The following is a 26,137-nucleotide window of genomic DNA, read 5'->3' on the forward strand; positions in this document are numbered from 1 at the left end:
GTTTTACTCACTGCATGAAAACCATCAATAGATGATCATTAAATATTTGTTAAATAAATTAATAAAGCTCCAGAATGTCAATAATATATGGCAATAATGATCCCACTGATATCATTTGGAAATGCTAATGTAACTTGATAAAGGCAGGAGTCACCAATTCAAGCACTAGCTAGAAATATATATATGATCTAAGAACTTGAGAATCATTTTCAAGAAGCTAGTTTCAAAGACATTTTGCACAATATTATTAACATTTTGGGTATGTATAATGTACCAAATGTTATCCTATTTTGTGGTGATTTCAAAAATTACTTACATGTTTAAATTAAAAATAACTTTTATTATATTTCTTATTACAAAGCAATACATATTACTGACATATTTTAGCATGATTTTATTTATCCAGGAGATAAACTTCTCTCCAGAGAAATGCACCTCTTGGTTGATACTTATAATAAAAACCAATGAGAAAAAAAAAGTACTCAAAAGAAATCCATTGTGCCTTAACATAGTTATCATCCTTTTACAGAAGACAGATACCTAGACCTTGGAAATTTAATTTAAGGTAATACTATGGACACCACACTTAAAATCTCAAACTACCTAAATTTCAACCAAAAAACAGACAACACCAATTATCCTACATTCTGATCAAACACATGCAAACACTAATATGGGACTTAAAAATATCTCACATGGATGAATAAATAACTAAATAAAAACATTATCTGATCATCAAGACACTGCGTTTAGATGCAGAAAGAAACCTGCAGCACAAGAACAAAATGATGACAGTACCACATGCTACAAATGGCCAGATGAAAATCCCCTGCTACAGAGCAGAGTCGGGAGCCTTTCTGAAGGCAGCTTTGTGCGTATAAAATAAGCTCCTGGTTGCCGGATGCTGAACTGCCCGCAGCCCAGCTCATCACATCTTAGGTAACGGAGCCCCGTATCATCCACAGTATAAAAGAACCATTTGGGAAAAGCTGCATTTCATTACTTTTGTTACGTACCCTTTCGCCCAGCAAGTGGGTATCTGCATGAAAGGGAAAAATTATTTAAAAAGCTAAAAAACTTACTATCCTTAAAAAAAAAATTTTTTTGCTTGTAAGATATTTATCGTTTGGAGCTTCCATACCCTCCTTTGGAGTTGTGACATATTAAAATCACACTGACAGAGAATCACATTGATCTAGAGAATTACCTGGCTTATCTTTACAGGAAGCCAAATGACACACCCCTCAAGGACTCATGTCTCCCTTGCCCTCCCCCCCAGTGTTCTATACATAAGAGACCAGGAGACCCCACTAGTGACAATTAGCTAAGAGGCAGGCATCAGAAGACCAGCTGCTCTCGAAGGCACAGCCACAGCTTTCGTAGAGACCACATCATAGTGATAAACCCCACAGAAAGTCATGTGCCCCTGCACCTGGTCTGAAGTAAGAACTCCCTGGTAGAGTTGATTCCCAAGGAACCCTCTACTTCTCCAGGTCATGTCAATGGTGCCCTACTTTTCTCTCCAGCCCTCATTCCCAACCACTGGAGAATGACATATCCCTCTGCCACTGTGAGGGGACACAGCATCAGGTAGGAAATACAGTAGCTACTCGGGAAAAGGGTACTTTGAAGACGGGGACCCATTCTGGGGAGTCTTGCAGTCAGATCCTGCCCTTACAGGGCCTGAACAAGGAAAAACTTCTCTACACGAAAAGGTGGCTGACACTGCTCTTCCATCGCCGCAGAAGAGACATTTCAGGGACTGACTTTCTCAGATACCCTCTACTCACCTGGTGAATTTGTCTCGTTTCCAACGTGACAAAAAGGGATGGCTAACATCTGTGTATTGTCCTCTAGCCTGCTCGGCTGGAATGGACGAAGAGACCAGCTCTTACAGCACTGAACAGGCTTGCTGCAGTGCAGCCCTCTCACTTGGAAACAAATCTGAAGAGGTGCATTTGCATTTCAGAAAAGAACAGGCCGCCAGGGATACAATCGCAGGTAGGAAGTTAACGGAACAAGACTGGCCAACTGGGGTCACACCCAGCAAAGAGATAATACACACTGATCAGTTCAGGCTGTGAGATGTTTTGAGGCAGAGGGAAGTTAAGTTATCCCGTGTAAGATATTCCCGTTAGGTATGACAGGAAGAAATGTAATGTTTGTCCAGGCCTCATTTTGGTGGCCCCAAATGTCCAATCCCAGCTTAACTTCCTGATGGGAGCCCCTGTGGAGCTGCCATCCCAAGCTTTGTAGTAGATCTTGGAGAGGTCTGGCCTCGGCCTTCACATCATCAGCAAAGCGATGTGAGGGATGCTGAAGAAGAGTGCCTGTGCACAGCCAACCCGGTCTCTGCCTATGAGCCAGAGAGGAAGAGAGACAAAGCGATTAGACCATGGCCGAAAGACAAATAAAAGTAATGCAGAACCCCTTCCCCCCCCCACTGCTCCCCCACCGCCCATATCCCCACCTCCGCACACATGCATGGACCCTCTGTTGTGCTGGCACACACCCTTTTACCCTTTAGCAAACTCCCAACAGTATAGTCATGGGCTTCTTTCCCTGAGAAACCGACCTTTGTAACCATGTTGGACCAGGCACTTCTTCCAGACCTAGACTATAAGCTATATACCCAAGATAGGAGGTAGAAGCTGCAGGAAATCCTGTGGTAAAAGGAGAGCACACAGGCTACTATCAACCAAAAGACCATGCTGACAAAACGGCATTGCTGTCACGGCTACGTGGCTTCTGAGGAGGGTCTCTACAGTTGTAGCTATCCCAGTCCGTTCTGCAGTCCGTCAGAGCAGAAATCAGCTTCTTCCCATAAACTGGGATTGAATGTTTTGTGAGGAATTCTTCCCCCTAGAGCAGTGTTTCTCAAGTATTAAATGTGCATCGGAATCACTTGGTAATGCTATTAAGTCGAAGATTCTGACTCAGTAGGCCCCAGAGTGCATGTCTAATGAGCTCCTGCAGCTCCTTTCGAGGCTGACAAAGAACTGAAGAGCGAGGCAGTGACACAGTTCCACCTTCCTTCCTGTCCCAGAAGTCAAATGCCATTTCATTCCGTTGACTGTAAGCTCTTTACAAAAAGGCAGGTCATGTTTTAGAAGAACAGCCCACTAAATTCTAAGAAATCTCCGCATTTTTTTCTTTACAATAATGAGTTGCATGTGGCTAAGGGGAGTCATAGTACAGTACGGGCAAAGGTACGTTTTCTTAATTCTTGTAGAGGCGCCAACAAGTCCACACAACTTCTACGGAAGTTCACGTGCCTTCCATAACGTCCTTCCCATCTTTCCCAGAAGGTGGTGGAAGAGAGCCATGCCCACACCAAGGACTCCAGTCACACCGCCAACTGGCTTTGGCTCCTCTGAGGCTCAATCATGGAACACCAGGAGACAGTTTCAAAGGTGGGGGAGTGGGTGGAGAACACAACCCAAAATATAAAACAAAAAACCCAGAAGCCTTCTCATAGGTTCAAGTTACTCAACAATTTTATTTACCCATTCTACACACAAACACACACACACACACACAAAAGCACATTTCAAATATAGTTATACACACCTTATGTGGATCTGAGTGGCATATTTTGATACCAATGTCACCAGATTAAGTCAGAATGCTGGTAAGGACTCACATTCCTTTTTCACCAGAGCTGTGCCTAGGAAATCTGCAGGATAACTCTATGCATGAGTTCCCAATCCAGTTCATTCCCTTCACCAATTTCCAACCCCCTCCAGGGGCACAGCTGGTGATCAGTCCTTTGCTTTTGCCACAGTAAAACCATCACCATATCAGAACGAGCGGATTTTGTTATTTAAACACAATTAAAAAAATGTACACAAGCAGTTCAGATACAAAAACATTGAGATGGTAAAGACTGGTCCTACCTAGATCCCCAGTGAAAGGCTGACTGGAAAGAACACCTTTGCCAACTCTTAAGATCAATTTTTAAATGCAAAACTTCCTTTGCATTTTTATTTATTAGATTTGAATAAGAGTCAAATGCAACAACAGCATTATCCGCTGCTACATCCTGTGACAGGGAAGCTGAGGACACAGAAGGTTCAGAAGCAGACGGTAAAAGGGAAGTCCTGCCTAGAAGTGGGAGAGTGGGTGGAATTAACGCAGGTAGAGGTAACAATTACAGGCTTTGAGGAGGTACTTCCTTCACTGAGTTCACAAAATATCACACAAAAGTGATGTTCAACCTTCGTTTTCTACAAAATGATGAGATTTTTGACTGCTACTCTAAAAGAAATGTCTATTAAAAATCATAGGTACAGAACTTCCCCCTGAAAAAAAAGGTAAAGTGTTTACTTCCTTTCTTTGTAGGACACATGCAACGGACACAAAATCACAGTAATATGCATATACTACTAACTGGTACAATTAGAAAACAGATGGTCAGATTAAAAAACCCTACTGGAGTCTGTCAGTCAGTCAGTCAGTCAGTCAGCATACAGATTCTATCAGGGTCTGCCAGTCAGTAAGCACATGGATACTACTAGATACAGTCTTCTGGACACTATGCATCCAAATTAAATTCCTGGACTTACTTCTGATGACTGTATCACCTCTCTGGGAAGTCAGAGATCCATCCTGCCAATGTCACAACCTGCTCAATTGTTAGATAGTTTTTAAATTGAAATATTTTAAAACATGACCAAGTCAAAATACATCCTAGAAAACCTGGGTAAATTGACCAAATTTCTTGAAAACAAACACAACATGGCTTCTGAACTGGGCAAAAACAATGGAATGTCCATTAAGACTGTATAACCCAGATATAGTTCTCTCAATCATTAGACATTCTGCCCCCTGTCCTTTGGCTACCCCAAGCACCAGTGAGTTTCTCCAGAACCCACACCTCCTACTCACAGAAAAACCGGAAGATGGGATTTATTTCCAAAGTTATGTCATATTTCTTGAGAATGCTGGTGCCTCTGCAGATCCATTTGTGGATTGCAAAAAGGAACACCCAGAACTTCACAGGAAACACTCCTCCATTCAGCCTGGGAATACAGACACATTGTATTCCTAATTCTAACTTCTTGGGGGAGAAACAAACAAACAAAACCCTGAGACAATAAGATAGGGCAGACCCCCTACACATGTTTTTAAGATTTTCTAATTCTAGGGCGCCTGGGTGGCTCAGTTGGTTAAGCGACTGCCTTCGGCTCAGGTCATGATCCTGGAGTCCCGGAATCGAGTCCCGCATCGGGCTCCCTGCTCGGCAGGGAGTCTGCTTCTCCCTCTCCCACTCCCCGTTTGTGTTCCCTCTCTCATTGTGTCTTTCTCTGTCAAATAAATAAATAAAATCTTTAAAAAAAAAAAAAAAGATTTTCTAATTCTACTTTGCAGCTGAATGTAAAACAATCCCCTTATCAAAACAAAAACCAAAGACAATACAAATTAAGAAGAACTAAATTCTAATTTGAGGATTATGAGACAAGAGAAGCTAGTTCTCTAAATCTGCTTTGGATTCCTCTTTCAAGTCTGTTACAAAATTCATCATTCAGCTTCCAAGCAAGACAATGAAATATACAGGGATTTTCCTTTCTCCATTTACTAGATTAAATAATTTAATAGATTAAATGCTAAAGCCTTCACCTATTTCTCCCACAATGAAACCAAAAGCCTCAGCAAAAGGTGCTCCGGAATCCATCCTTTCTTTGTAGAATCTATGACCTAGACATAACTATAGCAATGTGCAGATACTACCAATACACATTCCAGTAAGAAAGGAAGAGGAGGATAGAAAAGATAAGAAGTGGAACTTCTCTAAAATTTGGAGTAAGAGCTCTATGCCATTCTGTATTCTCCTGGCTTCTTCCTGCAGAAACTTCTCTGGAGGGATCTTGCTCTAAAAACTGAAGGATGCCGAAAGCCTTGCTACCGTGAAGTTCTAATTTCTTGTGTCCCACCTGAGACTAAAAAGACCACCTCAGGCTCCTCTTTTGGGGGAAGCAAACTAGCATGGGGGAGAGTGGAGAAATAAGGAGCAGGCTGAGGGCCACAGTGAACATCCCGGTGACCTGTGGCTCATGCTGGGGTTTATAACAGGGTAACACAATGCTCGTGTGTTAGAGAATCCTCCTCTCACTAAGAGTATGCACAACCCAAATCCAAAGTCTTTGGATCAAAATGCTCCTGCTTGTCATTCATTAGCTCTGAATTATTCTTATTGCACGGCAGGAAAAAAAAAAAAAACTGAATGAATAATCATTTGGGCTAAGCATGCTGCCGGCCAAGTAAGGTTAGATGAAGCCACCTTGTAAAAGTGCCCCCCACACCACCTAGACCACATCTCATTCTCACCTGGAGGGGGAGGACTCTCACCTGCTACCCCCCTTCAGTCTCACAGGACAAGAGAAAAGTCAGAAGGAATCTGAACTCCCCTTCAGTGTCCACACTTACAGATGCAAGGTGTTGCTCTTTTGCAAATGTTCATTTATTATAAACTATATACCCTGTCTCTAAAATAACCTTCTTCAGGGCAAGGACCTTTTCTTCCACTTCTGTGCACCCTATCACCATCAGCCCCCCCCCACCCAGCCCGAAGCCCCGCAAAGACACCATGTACCCAGAATGTAATGGCAAAACAGAAATAGCAGGTTAGACACACTGAGGAGCAGAAGCTAGGCAAGCAGACTTTGGAAACACTGTGATGTCCTGCTCTACTCAGATGCAAGAATAAAGGACTCAAGGTCACAAGGCAGCTGCCTATGATGATAACCTTTATCATCCTACAGGTTTTATCTCTGTGCCTTTATCCAGAGTGCTGAAAATTCCCAGCTATTACCCGAGGACATTTATTCACACAATGCTTTGTTCCACAACACCTTGCAGTGTAAAGGGTTAAAGATGGGACTAGAACCCAGAATAACGCTCTAAAACACAGCAGCCTGCCTTCAAGGGGGTCACTTAGTGTGATACTTAGTGTATTACTTAGTGTAATACTGTGATCTGCTCACACATCTAACTCCAGAGAATCGTCCTTTCAGAGCCAAAAAGAATTCAAAATTCTTAGGTTGACGCTCTGTCCGAAGAACTACTCCAGTATTTCTCCCCACAACTGAAATGAAGCTCTAACCCTGAGTATGAATCAGAATCTTCAGGGAAGTTATTGCCAACGCATACATGCCCAGACCCCAACCCCAGAGATTCTGAGTTAGTATTAAGCCTAATGTGGACTGGGGCATGTATGTATTTCAAAAATTCTAAAGAGGATTGTAATGAATGCTCCTAGATGAGAACCATGACAAAAGGTCTTCTATTACCAAAGAAAAAGACCCTTGGCAAATAGGTCACTTGCTCTCACTGGTTTCCTCTAAAAGACAATTGATAACTTTAAGGTGTGGATGTATTCCATCACTTTTAAAAATCTCATGAGAAATCCGAATTCTCTCTCAGAAAACTGCACATATATTCATGTTTTATATACCGAATTGGAGGGGCCACCAAGGAGCTAAGAATCCCCTGTTCTAAACGTTTCCTGTTTAACCCTAGAGAAAACAAAATGACAAAAGTGAATAGGCAATTCCAGATAATTAAGAGCTAGACCCCTCAAGGTCCCAAAGACTCCTGGAAACCAAGATGAGATAAAAGAATACACCGGTGAGGGAGATTAAATTCATGGCCAGGCCTTTCCACATTTGGGGGGGTGGGGGGAAACACTGCTCATGCAAAATATTTTAACGTAAAGAGGAGAGTGTGTTGAAAATTACAGGAAAATAAAAAGCTCTAGTGAACTCTTCGCTGCCTTCTGTCTGCCTTGAGCAATTCCAGTATCCGCGGTGACTCTTTAATCTAACTCTATCCTTCTAAACAGCCCCAGAGGTCACTGGCCTTGGCAGGAAAGTTGCTGTGGTTGGCAAAGCTGGGAGCCACTGAAAAAAGACATGACTGCCCTACAAGAGCCCTGCAAGACCTAGAGAACGTCCTATTCTCCTAAACCTCATTCCACAGCTGCCAAAAAGACCCATGCCTGGCTCTTGAAGTGAAAAGTACCAACCAAGATATTTCACACATACTCAGAGCCAACTCCCCCGGAGCCTCAAAGACTTAGGACTGGCTCTCATGAAAGGAGGCACGAACTCTCACCCTATGTCCACTTGTGGGCTCCAGAGCATCTGTGGATGTTCTGCAGCCTGGGCTGACCCTTTCAGGACCTGGTTTGAGAGGAAAGGAGAGGGGGAAAAAAAAAAGCTCCCCCAGTCTGGATCCATTGAGGCCCCCTGCAGAGAGCATCAACAGAGCCCAGACTTCTCTCTCGCCAACCACCCCTTCCCTCCTCAACAGACACGATGACAATGCCATGCATCACACTGGAGAATCCAAAGGGGAGGTGAGCAAGGGGGGAACAAAGCAGGCAAGTAAGGACTGTGAGTAAAGCACACCTTGAAGAGACAAAGGTGAAGGAAAAATGGGCTTCTGTCTCCCCCTCCGCCCCACCCCCTCCTTTACCAACACAAGGACATGAGTAGTTTAGACACCAAGGATAAGAACCAAGGCTATGGGGCAGGCTTAACCTCAGACCCAGCTATGCTAAGCACCCAGGGGAGTGTAGCCCTTTTCCTCCTCCTCCAGACTACCCCAACCAAGGACATGTCCTAAAACACCCACTGGTCAAATTGCCCCTGGGCAGGGAGATGTTTCACACTGGAGAACAGCTAAGATTGGTCTGGAAACACATTAGCTCACATTCTGTGTTAAAGTCCATGGTGGGGTGTTGGGGGTGGGGTCTGGAAGTTAAATGACTCATTGGTGCTTAGAGACAAGGGCAGGAGGCCAAGCCTGGAGGGGACACACGGTTACACCACCGGAATGCTGACTTGGGTCTTCGGCTGGTCGGCCCCTTCTTGCGTGTCCAGGGCACGGAGAGGGCTGAGGGGCTTGAGGGGCCGGCTCCCAACACTGTAATTTCTTGGACGCCTTATTGTATTCGAACTGGACAGAGGCGTAAAGCTGTTCCTTCTCATCCTTACAGGGGTTTGGTTCTTGGGGAAGTTGTTCTAATTGGAAATGGAGGGACACCACACAAATGAAAGCCAAGCCAAAAGCTCACTCATAAAGGTTAAATAATGCCTGTAACCACAACCGTTTCTTCCAGTCCTGCTCCTCTGCAGATAGAGTCTCTCATAAGACATGGGCCATGGCCTTAGCCCTAGTCCCAGGAAGCTAAAGGGTTGTAGAAGGAGAAGCTCCTTGAGCATCATACTCCAAAGGAGGAAGGAGGGCCCACGAAAGGAAGGGGCTTATTTAAGATCACACAGATTATCAGGACAGACCCAGGAACAAACCCTATACCGCTTGACCCCACCTTATAGGCTCCTCTGGGTCCTACTCTCTAAAGGGAGCACTCCCTGGGGGAAAAAAAATCTGTATTTGACTTCGGCCAAACACTTCCCATATTTAACTGGATTTCCAGGAGCCAACTTTCAAGGTTAAGACTCATGAAAGAGGTACTAATTTTAAAAAAGTAGTAATTCCAACATTTCTTCCTTTTGGAAGTAAGCAGACTAGGACATGAGTTACATAGGACATGAGTTCTGGATGTGTTTCCCTTTTGTACATAAACAAAACCCGAGTCTCGTGATGTCAAAGGTTCAAAGACTCAAGGTGGCAGGGAGCCTGCATGTTCATCTGCGGGAGAATACTTACGGTTGGCTTGTCACGGTGAGTGTTCACAGCCTCCACGTTGAGTTTAATTGTTTCCACTTTACATCCTGAGGAAACAGAGGAAAGAGAAAAGGCCTTCAGGAAAAAAGCTCCAAGAAAAATTCCTTAGATTCAGTATGGGAAACATACCATAAAAGAATGCATATATTCCCAAATATACACATCCTTTTTTTAAAGATTTTATTCATGCATTAAAAAAAGAGAGAGAGAGATGCAGAGCATGAGCAAGGGGAGGGGCAGAGGGAGAGGGACTCGATCCCAGGACCCAGAGATCATGACCTGAGCCAAAGGCAGACACTTAACCAACTGAGCCACCCACATGCCCCCATAGATCCTTTTAAAAATGGAAAGCACTGATGGAATTTCCCTGGTATACAGGGGTGATAAAGTTGAACTTCTAGACAAACTTCAGAGAAAATTCAAATAGCCTGACTTTCTTCAATCCCCACATCCTGCCCACTGCTAAGCTCATAGTTACCGTAGGCCACAGGAGTAAGTTTGAAGATGGTATGGAGGGGGCACCTCAAGTATGGTAGCTCATCTGAAAACAGAAAGACCAGGTGAGAGAAGTCTCTTAGTATTATGGATTAAGGTCAAGTAAGTGGGAGAATCTAAGGAGCTCATGAGTTCTCTTCACCCTGACCTAGAGTTGTACAGTTCCTCCCCTAGACCCCAGACAATTATCGGGACGGCCACTAAAGAAGCTGCCCAAGCTACTGAGAGGCTAAGGAAGGAAAGCAGTCCATTTTAGAACCTTCCATGAAGGCAAAACAGAAGTGAGCAGGACCCGGTGGAAGGGAAGATTGTGGCCTATGTGGGTGTACCAAAGGCCAATCTGCAGGCTGCCCAGCAGCTCAGATAGATGAAGAGGAGGGGAGGGGAGGGGAGGGGATGGGGAGGGGGAGGAGGAGGGGAAAGGGAAGGGGAAAGGAAAGGGGAAGGGAAGGGAAGGGTCAGAAAAGTCAGCAAGTTCCTTCAGGCTTTACCCAGAAACTGTCCTATGATGAATCCAAAGGATGAAGATGCTTTTAAGACACCACCCTCCTTGTAGCCAAATAACAAGCCGGGAATGTGCAAAACCACTTTTCTGATTCTGCCAGGAGGGTCAGCTAGACACTGGCCCTCTAGCCAAGCAGGATTAAGGAGCTCCAGCAGTGGCCACTCCAATGGGGGCTTTGGTACCAGAGGAGTAACTTCAGCGAGTAGCTGGCCCAGTGGCTGCTGGGAGCCCCACACTGCTGTCAGAAGAATGCACTCCAGTTTGAGTGGAAGAGGGGCAGGTTCTGTTGCCTGGGATCCTGGCGCCACCCTGAGTCCAACCCCCTCGCCATGAATGTGTCCCCTGGCCCTTCCCCAAATGTCACCTGCACCCTTATCCAAGAAGTAGGCCAGCAGGCAGCGCATGACAGCCTGGTGGGAGATCACGAGGACGTTGCCCTGCCGCTCCAGCTCCATGATGACGGGCTCCAGCCGCTGCACCAGGTCCTGGTACGACTGCGGGGGAAGTGAGGCAGACTGGTGGGAGGCCAGGCACAGGCTAGCAGCCAAGTCGGTAGCTGGCTCCAGAGTCAGGAGGCCACTTCTCCTTCCTCCCCAGCTGGCTTTCCTGCTGGAGGTTTAGCGACTTCATGTCGCCTGCTAACTAACCCCAGCCCTGTGATCTCTTGAGAATCCTCAGACCTTTCAAGAGCAACATTTAGACTGAGAAAACTACAGGTCAAAAAGAAGAAATGTGAATTCAGCCTGGGTCTTTTTTCCTTCCCAGATGAACAGGCAGCACGTGAGGCTCCGAGGGCTTTCCTGGACCTCTGCTGTTGGTTTTAGTTACCTGGGCCTCCCAGGGCTCTAGACTACAAAGCCCCTCGGGCCAGCGAACAGCCTCAAACATGCGAGATGACAGGGAAGTCATTCATACCCCATATATTGACTCGGGGCCTATACCTGCTTGGGTCGGGGTGGGACTGAGGGAGTAGAACAAAAAAAAGAAGTAAAAAAGAAGATGCTGATTCTACAATGAATCAACACACAAGACATCCTGTCACCCTTTTCCCTGGAGATCTTAATGAGATGTTTGACGGTCTAAGCTGAATTAAACACACTATGACCCAAAGTTGGAGGACAAAACTACATGATGCCTTGACTACCCTTTCTAGACCTTCCACATCCCATTCACTCCTTCCCCCTAATTAAAGCTAAACCCCCAACGGAGGGCTGGATAGTCACACCACGTGAGGGGAAATCTCACCTCCCCACCAGGGTACCGATACAAGTATTTCTCTTGATCTCGAAGCGCGAACTCGTCCGGGTACTGCTTCTCAATCTGCGCATAGGTCATCTCCTCACACACGCCCTGCAGGGAGCCACATCGGCTGCAGGAGGGAGGCCGCCCCCTGCGGCATCCCCCCAAACAAGGGGGGCGACACTAAGGAATCCTTAGTGTCCCAGTCCCAGCACAGTGCCTGGCACGGGGAGGGCCACTGCACAGGAGATGTGGCTTCTCAGCTTGCTCCGACTACTTGCTCCGACTACTTCAGAGAAGTTAAAGGTCCAAGAAAAGTCAGCAGGATAAAGGGAACAGGAAGCAGGGGAGGAGAAACTGAAGGGACCAGAGAATTCTGGCAGAAGGCATAAAAAGGTACAGAGGAAGAAAAGAAAAATGTCTGCTTTTGTGCTCAAGGACAGAGAAAGCCAAGAAAAAAATTTGGAAAGGACCAAGTGATCTAAGCAGAAATTAAAGAAGGGAGTTGTTAGTTATTTCTTTTCCCCAGCAGAAAAATATACAAAGAAACGAAATGGAGCCGTGCTGTCCCCAGATGCCAGAGGGGCTAGGTCACAGACTGGTCTAGGCCCGTAATTGCCACAGGTGCTCAAATAGGCAGGAAGCCCTGACTGGGGTGCAATTGTTCCCTCTTCTTCCCCTACTACTACTACTACCTGGTAGTTCTAGTTTTCTAGATAAAACTGACCATATTGTGACTTCTGAGAGCTCCTGCCTGAATAAGAGACTCTTACTGGCTTTGCAGCCATCAGAATTCCTACTCACAGCATCGATCTCATTCAGAATCTTCCACTGCTCATAGGTCACACCCAGGGATTCAGCAGTCTGGATAGTCCTCTTTAGCTGGCTCGTCCACACTTTGAGGTCTGCTATCTCCTGTTCCTCCAGAAACTTCCTTAGAGCCTGGGCAAACTTGGGTTGGAGATAAAAATTTTAAAGGAGAGAAACATGCGCACACACGCACATACAGACACACACACACACAATTGCTAACTTGGCCTACAAAGGGCAACGTGTAGGACCATGGTCAAAATCCAAAAGGTGCTACACAGTTATGATAAACCCAAGAGGAAATGAACTTCCACTGGAGCATCCTGTACCGTGCTCAGCACACAAGTCATGCCCATTAAATATCTGACGGTTGAATTAACAGAAGTGGTTCCAAGTTACCACATTACAACACAGCCAGAATCAGTGGACAAGAAGAGGTCTTCCACATTTGCTTGATTATCTGAAACCACAGCCTCAGCCCCAATGGGATTTAGGAAGAAGTAAGGGGATAAGAGAGATGACCTCCACCATGCCCTTCCTCCAACTCTAAGCCTGGGAAATCCAGCCTGCTGCTGAATGCCTCACCTGTTTTCCCCGCACCGAGAGGCCAGAGTCACCCCCAATCCTCCCCAAGAGGTTGAATTCGCTCTCTCCATGCCGGCAAAGGTAAATGGTGCGAGGCTGCACGTGGATATTCATGAGGTAGTAGACTATCTTGCTCTGGATGTAGTCCTGGACTCTGTTCACTAAAAATCGCTGGCCCACATTTATCACCTTGATGAAAGAAAGATCCCTGGGACAGAGCAGGAGAAAAGAGAATCCCTGAGAATGAAAATCTGAGGATACCAGCGGGAAGGGAAGGATTCCCATAATTACTTGCAGGTTTGAGGCAGCTCTTCCTCGTCTCCTGTCAGAGCCAACCCACATTTTAAGGAACCAACAACCAGCAGGAGGCGGATTGCACCTCAGACCCAAGATGAAGTAAGATGTCCCGAACTTCTGGCCACTCTATCATTTCTTCAAGTGCCTGTACCGTGCCATGTAGTTTAGATAAGTAGGATACGAAGAATCCAGGCTTTCCCTCAAGGGTTAGACTAGGTGACCTGACAATTTTGCTAACCCTGAAGTTTGGTGAGAAGCACAACCCCCATCTGAGCTGGTCAAGACCTGGCCAGGGGATGGCATGGCCCGCGGGGAGGGCAGCAGGCAGCAGAATCTTAGAGATTTCTCCATGTTCCCTGCATTTACCTAATCAAGCCTCTCTCGGAGGTACTTCTGCAGCGGTTGCCTCATCAGAGAATTTTTCTCATTGTAAAAATGATAAATGCTAACTGAATTTAAATTTTAAAAAAAATGATACTTATTCCAAAAACATTTTCAAAAAAAGATAGAATGATGCAAATAAAAACCACCCAAACCCTACCATCAGAAATACTATCTATAAACACACACACACACACACACACACACTGTTCTAGAATGTTTTTCTATAAAGGACTTCTATGTAGAAGAATATACTATTATACCATCTCTAGAACAGTGGTTTTCAAACTCTATATTAAGGAACACCTCCAAATACTGACATTTCAAACTCTATATTAAGGAACACCTCCAAATACTAACATTTCAAACTCTATATTTAAAGGAACACCTCCAAATACTAACAATCTACTTGAAGGAACTTAAAGACTCAAAACATTAAGCAGACCACTACCACAATGGAACAGTGAGCTACGCAGACTTATCTTGCCATCTGCTTGGCTGCGGGGCCATATCTTATTCAAACACAGCCGTTAACTGTATGGCCACATTCCCCAGGTTTCTGTGTATACACATCTTTCTTCAACATGGACTTCACATTTTACTATGGCTCTTTTTTTCTTCTTTATGTTCAGATAGCCAACATACAGTACATCATTAGTTTTTGGAAAAAAAAAATGGATAAAATACATTGTGCATGAATCTTTCCAAAAGGCCTGGAATTTTTACTATGGCTCTTATACCTCATGCACATCAAGTTAACCCATATTGCATAGCACATTGCTAGTAGACACTACCACAGTAATAATGGCTAGCACTCAATCAGACATTTCTGATGAGCCAGGCATGTTCTTAAGGACTTTACATGCTTTATGTATATGTATACACACACACACACACACACGTGTATATATATATACATACACACATTTTATATATATTTATATGTTTGTTACACATTTTTACTGATATGTATTTGTATCATATGTATTTATATATAACATCATATATACATTATATATACCTGTACATGCATATATGTTCTATGTAAACATATTTCTATATTATGTTACTTGTGTGTATAATATATGTAATCTTATATACTAATACATGTGTGTTACAGAATAGATATATACACACAATAAACTTCAAAAATTGATCAAAAGCTGATGACACATCTCTGAGGGGTGTCCTACAACACCCTAGATCAGAACTACTTGATTTTGCTCCCCAGGGACACCTGGCAATGTCTGAAAACATTTTGGCTTGTTGAAGGTTGGGAGTATTACTGGTATCTAGTGAGTGGAGGCCAGGGATGCTGCTAAACATCCCACAGTGCACAGGGCAGCCCCCCACTGCTGTAATAAAGAATTAGTCAGCAATGCGGAGACTGAGAAATCTTGTTTTAGAGAACAGAGAGGAAGAACTGATGATAAAAAACACTTCACTGTTCAAGTGTAAGATGCAACCTACAGAGAAGCCACAAATCCATACCTTGTTTCTCTGGAATGATGTAAACATTATAGGTCTGGATGGTCAGAAGAAAGTTTGAGGACAGAGGGAGAAAGGCTCTTTTCTCAAATGAGACCCCTGCCTGAGGCCCTTCAAACCATGGCCTTAAACCTTACTTGTCATAGTTGTCTGGGTCAAGGGGTCGATAGGTGACTTTGTAGCACTCAATTCTCTTTAGGAAGTCCTCCATCACATTCTCCCTGTTCCTTTCAGGGTAGTCAGGGCTCGACACCTTTACCTCCTGGAATCATAGGGAGAGTAGGGCCTGGTCAGAGGTGTGTCCTTAACAGCCCTTGTACAAACAGCCAATGCTAAATAAAGAGAAGGAAGTCCACAGAAGGGCTCTTTCACTGGAGCATTGGCAATCCCCGTTCAGTGAGCACCCCCTCCCTGTCCTGTGACCCTGGCAACGAAGAAAGGCAAGACAACTGGGGAGTCATGTGCCTGCCCTTGGCTGAAGGACTGAGGCAGTCATACAGCTCAAACTGCTCCTGGGCCCAATCCCTTTATGTGCCCTGCTGGGAACACAGAATGGGCTTCAATTTCTCCGTACGACCACTCAGAATAGGGTGCTTGATCTGACGCATGCCTGACTTGGACCAGATACCTCTTCTTAGTTGTTTCCAAGTTCCCACACTGCTAGAAGAGCACTATCATGATACCATGTCCACATAGAACAGTACAACCCATCAAATGGGCATTGGTTTATACCGTGACCATCCAGGGCATGAGACACTCAGTGCACAGAGCACTGACCTGAATGTTAGACAGTGAGTGGGCAGATGACCTTCCTACATGGTGGCCCTGACAGATAGTGAAGAGGCTGATCTACTCTGAGGACATCCCTAGGTCTCAGCATCCAGCTGATACCCAGAACACAGGGCCAAAACTCCTACGGTCTAAGTCTTGGCTTCCATTCAACAGCTCATTCTTACTTTATTCCTCAGAGCCTCGGTTTCTTCTCCTATGGGAAGAATGTGGAAGTATAAAATGGTGCTCTGGCAGATCAAAAAGATCACCCTGCATTGTTAAACGTGTCTATTTCTTTCTTTCATTGCCCAGTTGACTCTCCCCCCTCACCCACCAACACACACATAACACAAGGCAGAAAGGACAGGGAGGTGGTGGTATGCAGGGGTGTCACCCACCAGGATGTTGGCAGCAATGACATCAGGATCATCGCAGACAGATTCCACAAAGAATACCTGGCCAGAGAGAGAAGGCAGTGATAAATGAGTCAATGGGAGAGAAGGCAGTGATAAATGAGTCACAGGCTGTTCATTAACAGCCTGTGCTCACACCTGCCCCACCATGGCCACCACACCCCCCGGGATTTTTTTTTCATGAAAGTGGCCTTCAAGGCCTCCTCATTTAAAAATAGCTCTTACCACATCCCCAGGGCCTCAGACATACGGGCTAAGGGGCTGAGAAAGGACCTGAAAGAAGACACTCAAGGACTGGGGGTATTTCCCAAGAAAAGAAAAGCGGATAGCCAACCCTGTCCTCCTCACCCACCAGAGTCAAAGAGATCCTCACGTCCCTCTTGACTCCCCACTGCCACTCATCCCTCTCCTCCAGCAGGGAGCCAAACCCTACCTTGAAGGAATTCTCCTTGGCAAAGTTCAAAATCATGTCCCTCCTCTCCCTAGTCGTATTGGTGGCATCAAACACCTGGGGAGAGAGGCCGCAAAGTAGATGAGCGGGCAGAGAGAACTGGAATCCCACCAAGGCAGACTCCGGGTGAGGCTGTGCAGTCTCTTGGGTGGAGATCAAGATGGGGAAGAGGCAGGGAAGGCTTACCGCGATCTGCCCGCTCTCCTCGGTAAGGTACGCCTTCACATCTTCCAGCGCCACCAGAGCACACTGTCTGCCACGAGAACAGAGGACATCAGCAAGAGCAGCGCCAGACCAAGCTCAGGCACAGCCAGAGACATGAACAACTGGGTTGCTAGAGGAGTCATATCCCTTCCCGCTTAGTTTTCCCAGTGGTCAAAATTTTCCCCTAACTGAACTTTTCAACTTCCCCACTGAGGTTTTTAGACTATCCTGTATTTTTCCCATTCCCCTGCCCCATGCATATAAAGTCTCACTCTACAGGTTTACCCTACAAACACACATGCCTCTCCCTGAGCCTGTTCTGCTACCTACCCAAGCCCAACGTGACCTGTCTACCAAATAATCTCCAGTTAAAATCCCCAAAGGATATTTACTGACAGGAAAACCAAACCCTGCCATGTCCAGTCTTGTGATGGCAGAGAAGGAGCTCGCTGGGAGGTCAGGCCTAAGAAGACTCACTTGCGGATCTTCATGGCCTCCTCATTGTCGTGCCGGAAGAAGTCGTAGGACTTATAGGACTTGACTGCTTCACGCCGATACACCCCAAGATTAAACACTGCAGGTGACACCAACAGCCCTCAGCAGTGAAACAATACAATGGCCCCACCAAAGGGGACTTCTTGGTCTAATGTCAGAGTTGCCAAGGAAATGAAAAAAAGCACCATGGTATGCTGGGAACAATACCAGATTTAGAGTCAACTTAGATTCAAGTTCAGATGTATTAGTCCTTGAACAAGTCTTAAACTGTCTGAGTTTCAATTTCCTCAGCCACTTTGGCGATTTCACAGGAGTGCTGCTAGGATTAGACAAGATGATCTATATGGAGGTAAAGTGCTACACCACCAAAGGCATGCCCTTAAATTTAGGCCAATCCACCCAGGCCAAGAGGAAACAAGTCTGTAAACAGGGAATAAATCCAGCAAATCAGGAATCAACCACTATTTCTGCCAGGAGCACCCTGTAATCTTGATGCCAAGGAGAACAGATCTCCAGAGGCTTGGGAGGCCCAAGAACTAATCATTTCCCTTCCCAAGGAATAAATGACCTGCACCTACCTTTGGTGGGCACCCCAATCCAGTTGAGGTAGCGCGTGAGTTTCTTGGACACATAGGTTTTGCCCCGGGCTGGCAAGCCAATCATAACGATGAGAGTTGGGGAGTTGGTCATGTAAGATGCCCATGCTAGAGGGGAAAGAGAACAGAACTGAGCGACTAGGGGCTGCAGAAGGTTCGTGCACTGGGCTAGATACTTCATAGCCATAACCTCATTTAATCTTTACACACCTCAGCCAAGCCAGGGGAAGACTGGGATGGCAAATAGAGGAGCTATCAGGCCAACCTCCTGAAAAAAAACTAAAAGGTCATGTAAATTTCCAAGAAGTACCCAAGTCAAGACATGTCTTCCCCACATGTGCAAAGTCTCCACAGAGGTACCTTAGGTGGAAAGAGAGACAAAAGTGGCAAGGATTAGAAAGATAAGAACCATGGCACCTTCCTTAACAAAAGAATGGCTAATAACACAAGAACAATACAGCTGTGGAGGCACGCCTTGTGCCTGGAGATTCCCCAGGGATGAGCCGGCCTGGCTCCTACAAAAGGTCCAACAGAGTTTCTATCCTGAGGATCCCATCTATCCCTTCAAAGCCATGAGCAAGAACTAGCCTGCCCACTGTAAAAAGAGGCTGGTCTCAAACTGTTTTGGCTTTTGTGCTCAGGACACAAGCTTAAGCCCGAATTTCTAAACCATAGTGAGATTCAGACTGTGGCAAAGCCTACTTGACAGAAGTTCTGACAAGACCCCTCAGGAAGCTTCATGGTAAAGCTAGCCTGCAAGGGCAGCGTGGGCAGCCAGCCTCAACGGCCGTGTGAAAGCAAGAAATCCAGAAACAGGAACAGTCACTGGTCCATCCTTCCTAAGGAAACTTAGTTCAGGAATGCTCATGTACAGAGATAGGGCTCAGTGGACAGGTGGGGCAAACTAGACGGTCAAAGGTCAGGTGACTCGCCTAAGGATACAGGATGGGTCATGGAAGAGCTAGCACTAGAATCCAGAGCTTGTGCTTCCTCCGCAGCCTGCTCACAGGGCCGGGCTCCTCCCTGCCCATCCTGCCACAGATGAGTGGTGGGAGAGGGGCCTCCACTGCTGCCCACCACTTCCCTGGGGCCCAGACCAACCGAGGTCGGACAGGACGACTCCAGACTCTTGTGAGGGGAGGCCCTGCCCAGGGATGAGAAAGGGAAAGCATCACCTTGCTTTCCACTTCCTGGCACTGCCTTCTGGAAGGTGCCCTGCTGGGTACTGCTGCTTCTCTGTGCTGGGACGAGGTGGCCCGTAAGGCTGAGAAACAACTGGGTAAAACTTAGGTGGTTGCACGGGAAAGTCATTCTCAACAGCTCTCACTGGAGAAGTGGGCAGAAGGGCCTGGGTAGAGGACGGACCTCAGAAGGAAGGGAGTTTCCTAGGGGTGTTGGGCAAGAAGTACCCAGAAACTAGAGTGGCCCCAAGTGGTGAGGCGGGAGTGGATGCCCAGACTCGGGGTCGGAGGACTTGGCCTCTAGTCCTTTACCTGCTGTGCACATGGACAATTCCTGGGCCTGGGCAGGGACTCCTCCAAAGCAGGCAAGGAGCAACGGAAGTGATTTTCATCTGTGTCCAAATAGGAAGCACAAAGGCAGGAAAATGCCACCCTGCAGCCTCAGCTGATGTGAATCCCTGATCTCTGACTCCTGACAGGTCTGCCTGGGTACAACTGCCTCGCCTTTCAGTAGTAAAATCCTCCTGAGTCTTCACTTTCTCCAGCTCACCACCATGCTCTGCTCAATCCCCCATGATTTGCCACATTACTTGCACTTCTGGGCCTGCTTTGTCCACAACTTCCAGCCCATTAGACGCTTCCCCCAAAGGTCCTCTTACCCTCCCTAAAGCTAAAAATGAACTGATGCTTGGGAGCTGCTCTGAAGCTAAACAGGGGACCAGCTGCTACATGTTTACCTAACTGGGCAGAGAACGCTAAGAGGAAAAAAAATAAAACAACAAAAAACAGGGGTCTCTTAAAAGGACTCCCCAAGGCTCCACACCTCCCACCTCTGGGCTTCTCATTTTCCAGAATACAAAACTAAAACACACTTCCTATTTCAAACTGCCACGTTGACAAAATTAGGAACATTCTGTCCTGCCTGTTACAAAACAAAACCACTAGCACCTTAATTTGAATAGTATATAGTTCAAGCTGATTAATTTCAGAGACAATGTAACATACCCGTTGGCTTATAATGGAAAGCTGTTTTAATCCTGAAATTCTCTCCTGCCTTCTTTAAACAAGGTTTAACTCCCTTTCTCCATCTTAAACTTATTCTCCCTCATGAACATACTTAGAGGAATTGAAGGTTTGATAACTTCCCTACTACAAACAGAAACACCCAAACCCAGGGAGGTGAAGAGCCTGGTCCACAATTCCACAGTAGAAAGTCAAGGTCAGGGCTCTGACCAGACTCCTGGTTTCATGACTGCCCCATCAGTCCCAGCCACCAGCTCCTGTCAGCACCTGGCCAAGGGAACCATGTGGTAAGCATGACTAAATTCTCTAATCTAATCCTGAAAGGTAGTCTAGTAGGTCAGTGGTTCCCTGCCTTTTCATAAACAAGGCCTTCTTCCACTATTCGTTCTAAATAGGCCCAATATTTTTAAAATATGCAGCCTATTAAAATGTGTTTCATTAGTTATTTTTTCATTCTTGAGTAGTCATAAAACTGCTAATTATCTCCTGCTATTTGACAGGCATGAGCTATCCAAGTTCTGTAGCTAAACACTGAGAACGTTAACGTTTTACTGAGCCAGCGCAGCCATAGTTGACAATACCCAATTTTCACCCATGCCCTCTGAAATATGAAAAACAGCTAACAATACAGAACTAGTTAGGAGAATAAATTAGTAATGCTGGTCAACATTTCAAATGTGTCTTTCCTCCTATTACTTCTGTAGGAAAAGTTGCTAGCATGCACATGCTAAGGTATATATGGGCAAGGATGCTCCTGCAGCATTCTTTGTGATGGTGGAAAACCAAAAACAGGGCAAATGTCCATCAGGGGGAGGCTGGCATATCCCTAGAATGCAATACTATGCACAAAGAGGTAAATCTGGATTTACACACACACACACACACACAAAACCCTCCACAAGATAGTAAGTTATAAAAAAAAAAAGGAAAATAGCAGCAGAATAGAATATGTACAGTATGAACCTATTTTCGTTGACAGAATACACCAGAAGATGTCGGGAAGAATCAAACTTAACAGGGACAGGAGAAATTGTGAGAGATTTTTTTACTTTTCACTTTCTCTCTGTTTTGTTTGAATTTTTCATGAACACATATTGCTTTTGTAACTGCGGGAAGGTACACATGGGAACTTGTCTGTTTCAGACCTACTCAAAATCTCAAAGAAGAAAAGAAACAAAGAAAAGCATATACACACTCACTGCTGTCCCCAACTGCCTAATTCCTGAGGTGCCTTTAAGATGCCCTGAAACCAGGCATCTGAGCATCTTACAGGCACCTCGGCCAGCAACCACCCGTCACCCCCATCCCTGGAGCAGCTGAAGTTCCAGTAATGCTCCTTTGGAGGTTTTGGCTCCCTGAAGTCCTTCTCCAGTCCTCCAGCTCAGGCATTTCCCAGGGTGAAGCCAGCCAACACAGGTGTAATTGGCAGCAAGGAGATAACGGCTGAGCTATTAATAAAGCAACTGCTGGGTGTGAGCACTAAGTAGCCAGGGGAGCCTGCTCCAACACACAGGCAAGCAATGGAGAGATATAAATAAACAAACAGGTATTTTCATTACTGTATTTCTCCTTTGACTATGGCTGCAGAAGTCTCCCAGTCCAACCCATGAGGGAAGAAGAGAAGGGGGTAAATGAATGATGGTGGAGTCGGGACAACCTCTCCCTCCACCCCCCAGATGCTCCCAGTCGGGGAGAAGAGGGTGGAGCTGGAGAGGAGAAATCAGAGCGCAGAGCAGGACTTAAAGAGTCTAGAGGATAGAAAGGAGACCTGGGGGGGCGCCTGGGTGGCTCAGTTGGTTAAGCGGCTGCCTTCGGCTCAGGTCATGATCCTGGAGTCCCGGGATCGAGTACCGCATCGGGCTCCCTGCTCGGCGGGGAGCCTGCTTCTCCCTCTGACCCTCCCCCCTCTCATGCTCTCTGTCTCTCATTCTCTCTCTCGCAAATAAATAAAATCTAAAAAAAAAAAAAAAAAGAAAGGAGACCTGGGATTACTGCCTCCTTGACTATCGAGAGCCCTCAATGCAGAAAAACTGCAGAAGAGTTTGAATGGCACGGAGCAGGTTTCTGTGGAGAATACAGCTGACGCCGGGCACTGGGCAGCCCATGCCACCACCTGCTCTCTGTACTCTTTTGGATCAAGTGTCCCAGCAACACAAATGCACCTCTCTTTAGTGCTCCCAAATCTGGGCTACGATACTGTCAAGCAAGAGGAGAAAACATTCTTTACTGAAAACCTAATTCTTCATAGGGCTCTTATAAATAGTGAGCTCCCAGCACAGCCATTTACAGTATAATTCAATTTATATGCAATGAAAATAAAAAATAAAAAAATACACTTTAACTCTATAAACACTCTTCTAAGTGCTTTCCTATATTTACTCATTTAATTCTCACATTGCTCTAGGGGAAGATAATATCAGTATCCCCATTTTATAAATAAGCAAACTAAGGCACAGAGAGGATAAGCAACTTATTCAAGGGCACACAGCTAGGAAGGAGTAAAACTAGGATTCAAACCTGGGCAGTCTGATTCCAAGGGCTGCACTCAAACATCGTGCTATACTAGTTATCTCCCATGGGGTACTTGCCCTCGGTACCTGGCTTCCTGCCCTGGGAGAGAAAGGAGACCCTAATTATACAGGTGTGCCAACCCCAGTACCACATACAAAAAGCTGCCTCTGTTGCAGTGCAAAGCTCAGCAAGCTTCATCAGTGCTAGATAAAAAGAGATTATCATCATTAATCATGAGACTGACAAGGACACAACATCAAGGTCGAGACTCTGGGGAAAGCTTTGAACAGGACATGATTCCAGGTCTCATGCTGGTTGGCTGTTTCCACCTGCTATATACATGACCACTGAAGTGAGCACTGACTGACAGGGTTCCAGAGGAAAGGTGCACCTGGAAGCAAGGGCAAGGGTCAGCATTCCTTGAGGTTCCCCCCAAATTGTAAGGGCCAGTTGCCCAGGACCTTTTGCCCATACAGGCTACAATGAGGGTTAGGAATGCAAATGCAAGGGGAGAAGAAATGATGCTTCACTTCTCGGCAAACCCACCTGCTATCTCTGTCTAAAGAACTGGCATGGAAACGCTCTGGTCAAACCTGTCCCCACAGGAATAAACCTACAGGAAAAATACCTTGCAAAGTGCAAAGGCTAACCCTGTGGGAATGCAGGGTGCCCAAATGAGAGTGAGAGGTCAGACGTCAGACCTGACTCCCCGAGGCCTGCTAAAATGAACTACTACTGGCTCTTACTGCAATTTCTGCAGTGAGCAGCATCTTCACAAAACGTAGCCCAAAAAATGAAGGGAAACTGTTAACAGTATCAGCCCTAAGTAATCCCTGCACCTGCCACTCTGCCTTAATCACTGAGTGGGTAACTTTCAACATCAATCGAATGTGCAGACTCCCCCACGAGACAGTCAAAGAAAGCAGTAAGAAAATGTGGGGATATACCAGCAGTCTGGACCCAATGACAGACATTTCACTGGGCCTACTTGTTTCACACAAGAAATTCCCGTTGTAGACTTGGTTTTAAATTCCCATGTCAAAGAATTCTCTCTCACTCCCAACAAGCATTAAAGTCTAGGATTACAACTATATTCCCAAGATAGAATTCTGGGAGGGAGCAGCCCCTCCTCTTTCCCCAGACTCACAACATTTCTTCTCTGACATTCGAAGATTGGAGGCTTTGGTTTCATAGCTGTTGTTCTGTTCTGACGAAGATGCAGTATTCCCAGACATGGCAGCTCTTCGGGAGATGTCTGAAAGGGACAAAAGGGATGTAAGGAAGGAGATATACCTCAAAACACCCAGGGAAGAGGACAGGTGCAATAGAAGTGAAAGAATCCTGGACCAAGAGTCAGTCCAGCCCTCTTGCTCTGGGTTAATAGCTACATGTCCTTTGATAAGTCCTCCCTAGCCCTGTTTCCTCATCTATAGACTCAGTTATACTAGAATCTTGTCTTTTTAATGCTGACTTAGGAGTTACATTCACATAAATTAGCTCCTTCAATCCTAATAATCCTTCCATAAGGCTTATTTGCCACCATTGTTACTTTCCCCCAATTTACAGGTTGAAAAACTAAGTTTAATAAAATTAGGTGGCTTATCCAAGTTCCTTCCTGACCTCTACTTTAGTTTAAAAAGCTGGGGAGAGTAATGGTAAAAGTCGGGGGTGAAATGGGTTGCAAATAGATCGAGTTCATTATCATACAGTCATTGCAGTCCAATGGCAGGATTTATTCCTGACAAAAATGGGAGAAGTGGGGGAAATCTCAAACATGTTCCCTGAAGGAAAAACTGTAACTGGACCCCGTGACGACCCTAGCGCGTCACCATTTCTCCTCTGGTGTTCCCATTCTCACGCCCTTGCTCTGCACCCTCTTCCCACCCATCCCTTGGTTCACAGTCTATAAGGAATAATGGGGCGCAAAGAGGTGGTAAATGACTTCCCCAAGGTCACCTGCTTAATAAGAAGTCCTGACTCGAACCGGGGTGGGATAGCCTCGCGCTCACGCCCCACACCCAGACAAGGGGCTCGTGAGGACCGAAGGTCCTACTGCTTCAAGGACCTTGCACTGTTCTTCCACTGACCACACAAATCCTCTAACCCAAGCACCAGCCGCCGCTCCCGGTCCCAGAACGTCTGCACTCCCAGCAATGCCGGCACTTCCCCGAAAACGGCAAGGCATCACCGTCCCTCACCTCATCCCGGCGCACGCAGTCCCCCGCCCTCTCCCGCCCGCCCCGGCCCTGCGAGGCGCCGTACAGCCACCGCTCACCCTATGATCCCTCCTAAGCTCCCTTCCGCCAGTGGCCCGGGTACTTGCCCCGTTAGGCTGAGGACGGGAGCTGACACACTGTGGCCAGAGCCCGGCACACCAGCAGCCGGCAAATCACGTGCTCCTGTCAGGCTCCGCCACACTGGCGTCGGTCCTCACCTGGAGAGAATCATCGGCCAATCCAGCGCCCGCAGGCTCCCTGGGGCGGGGCTCAAATCGGAATCGCTGACGCTGGCTCCCGAAGGTGGAAGAAACTGTGAAGCCAAAAGATCGCAAGCTCCCAAGTTTCCTCGCACTGTGGAGGTTGGTTGCATCGTTGCTAGGCAACTCATAGGGCTGGGGGCGGGGTTAATAAAATACTTGACGTTTTTTCATACTCTCGCGAGAGTGGACGAAACAGACGTCTTGAGGGGATGTGACTTTTTGGTGACGGGAAAACATTGTGGAGGTTAACGCTTTCCTCCCTGAATCCCAGAGGGACCTTGTTAGATCCATAAATTGGAACGTAAACTTCAGAAGGTGGTGCTTTGCTAAAATAAGATACCACCGTACTTGAGCTGATTACACCTTAGGGTGTTTGCATCTCCTTCCCATTGGCCAGACACTGTAACGTAAGAAAATCAACTACTCTTACTGCTGAACCGGGAACTTCCCTGGACACATCCATATACTCCGGTGGTCTTCTAATCGTCGCCTTTATTCTCCCTCTACCTCCTACGCTATACCA

General features: G+C 46.2%; 1 protein-coding gene across 8 annotated transcripts; it reads right to left on the reverse strand.

Annotated features, from left to right (window-relative positions):
• Positions 1 to 319: 319 nt before the first annotated feature.
• On the reverse strand, positions 320 to 25,756 carry PFKFB2 (6-phosphofructo-2-kinase/fructose-2,6-biphosphatase 2). Of its 8 annotated transcripts, XR_014146507.1 has the most exons (17): positions 25,570 to 25,756; positions 24,283 to 24,390; positions 18,403 to 18,528; positions 17,807 to 17,903; positions 17,312 to 17,378; positions 17,108 to 17,182; positions 16,660 to 16,716; positions 15,628 to 15,752; positions 13,325 to 13,532; positions 12,734 to 12,880; positions 11,936 to 12,040; positions 11,055 to 11,184; positions 10,169 to 10,231; positions 9,673 to 9,737; positions 8,844 to 9,023; positions 1,791 to 2,356; positions 320 to 1,039 (listed from the first exon to the last, which is right to left on the reverse strand). XR_014146507.1 is itself a non-coding variant. In XM_081824910.1 (16 exons), exons 2-16 carry the CDS (start codon positions 24,368 to 24,370, stop codon positions 2,294 to 2,296), a joined length of 1,596 nt encoding a protein of 531 aa, XP_081681036.1. In that variant the 5' UTR covers positions 24,371 to 24,390; positions 25,570 to 25,756; the 3' UTR covers positions 320 to 2,293. The 8 variants fall into 8 exon arrangements, 5 of the variants coding, with proteins under 5 accessions (XP_081681036.1, XP_081681037.1, XP_081681038.1 ...); XR_014146509.1 differs by having other exon boundaries at positions 320 to 2,356; positions 3,571 to 9,023; positions 25,570 to 25,750; XR_014146508.1 differs by having other exon boundaries at positions 320 to 2,356; positions 2,576 to 9,023; positions 25,570 to 25,750.
• Positions 25,757 to 26,137: the final 381 nt, after the last annotated feature.

Source organism: Leptonychotes weddellii, chromosome 6 (genome assembly GCF_054177405.1).
Source record: "Leptonychotes weddellii isolate Sample4059 chromosome 6, ASM5417740v2, whole genome shotgun sequence".
NCBI classification, from domain to species: domain Eukaryota; kingdom Metazoa; phylum Chordata; class Mammalia; order Carnivora; family Phocidae; genus Leptonychotes; species Leptonychotes weddellii.

Coding starts and splice junctions, on each gene's coding strand:
- PFKFB2 (XM_081824910.1), bottom strand. CDS start 24,370: ATGTCTGGGAATACTGCATCTTCGTCAGAACAGAACAACAGCTATGAA. Junction 9,024..9,672: donor CTCACCGTGACAAGCCAACC/GTAAGTATTCTC, acceptor ATTTCCAATTAG/AACAACTTCCCCAAGAACCA. Junction 2,357..8,843: donor CCGACCAGCCGAAGACCCAA/GTCAGCATTCCG, acceptor TCTGGCTCATAG/GCAGAGACCGGGTTGGCTGT.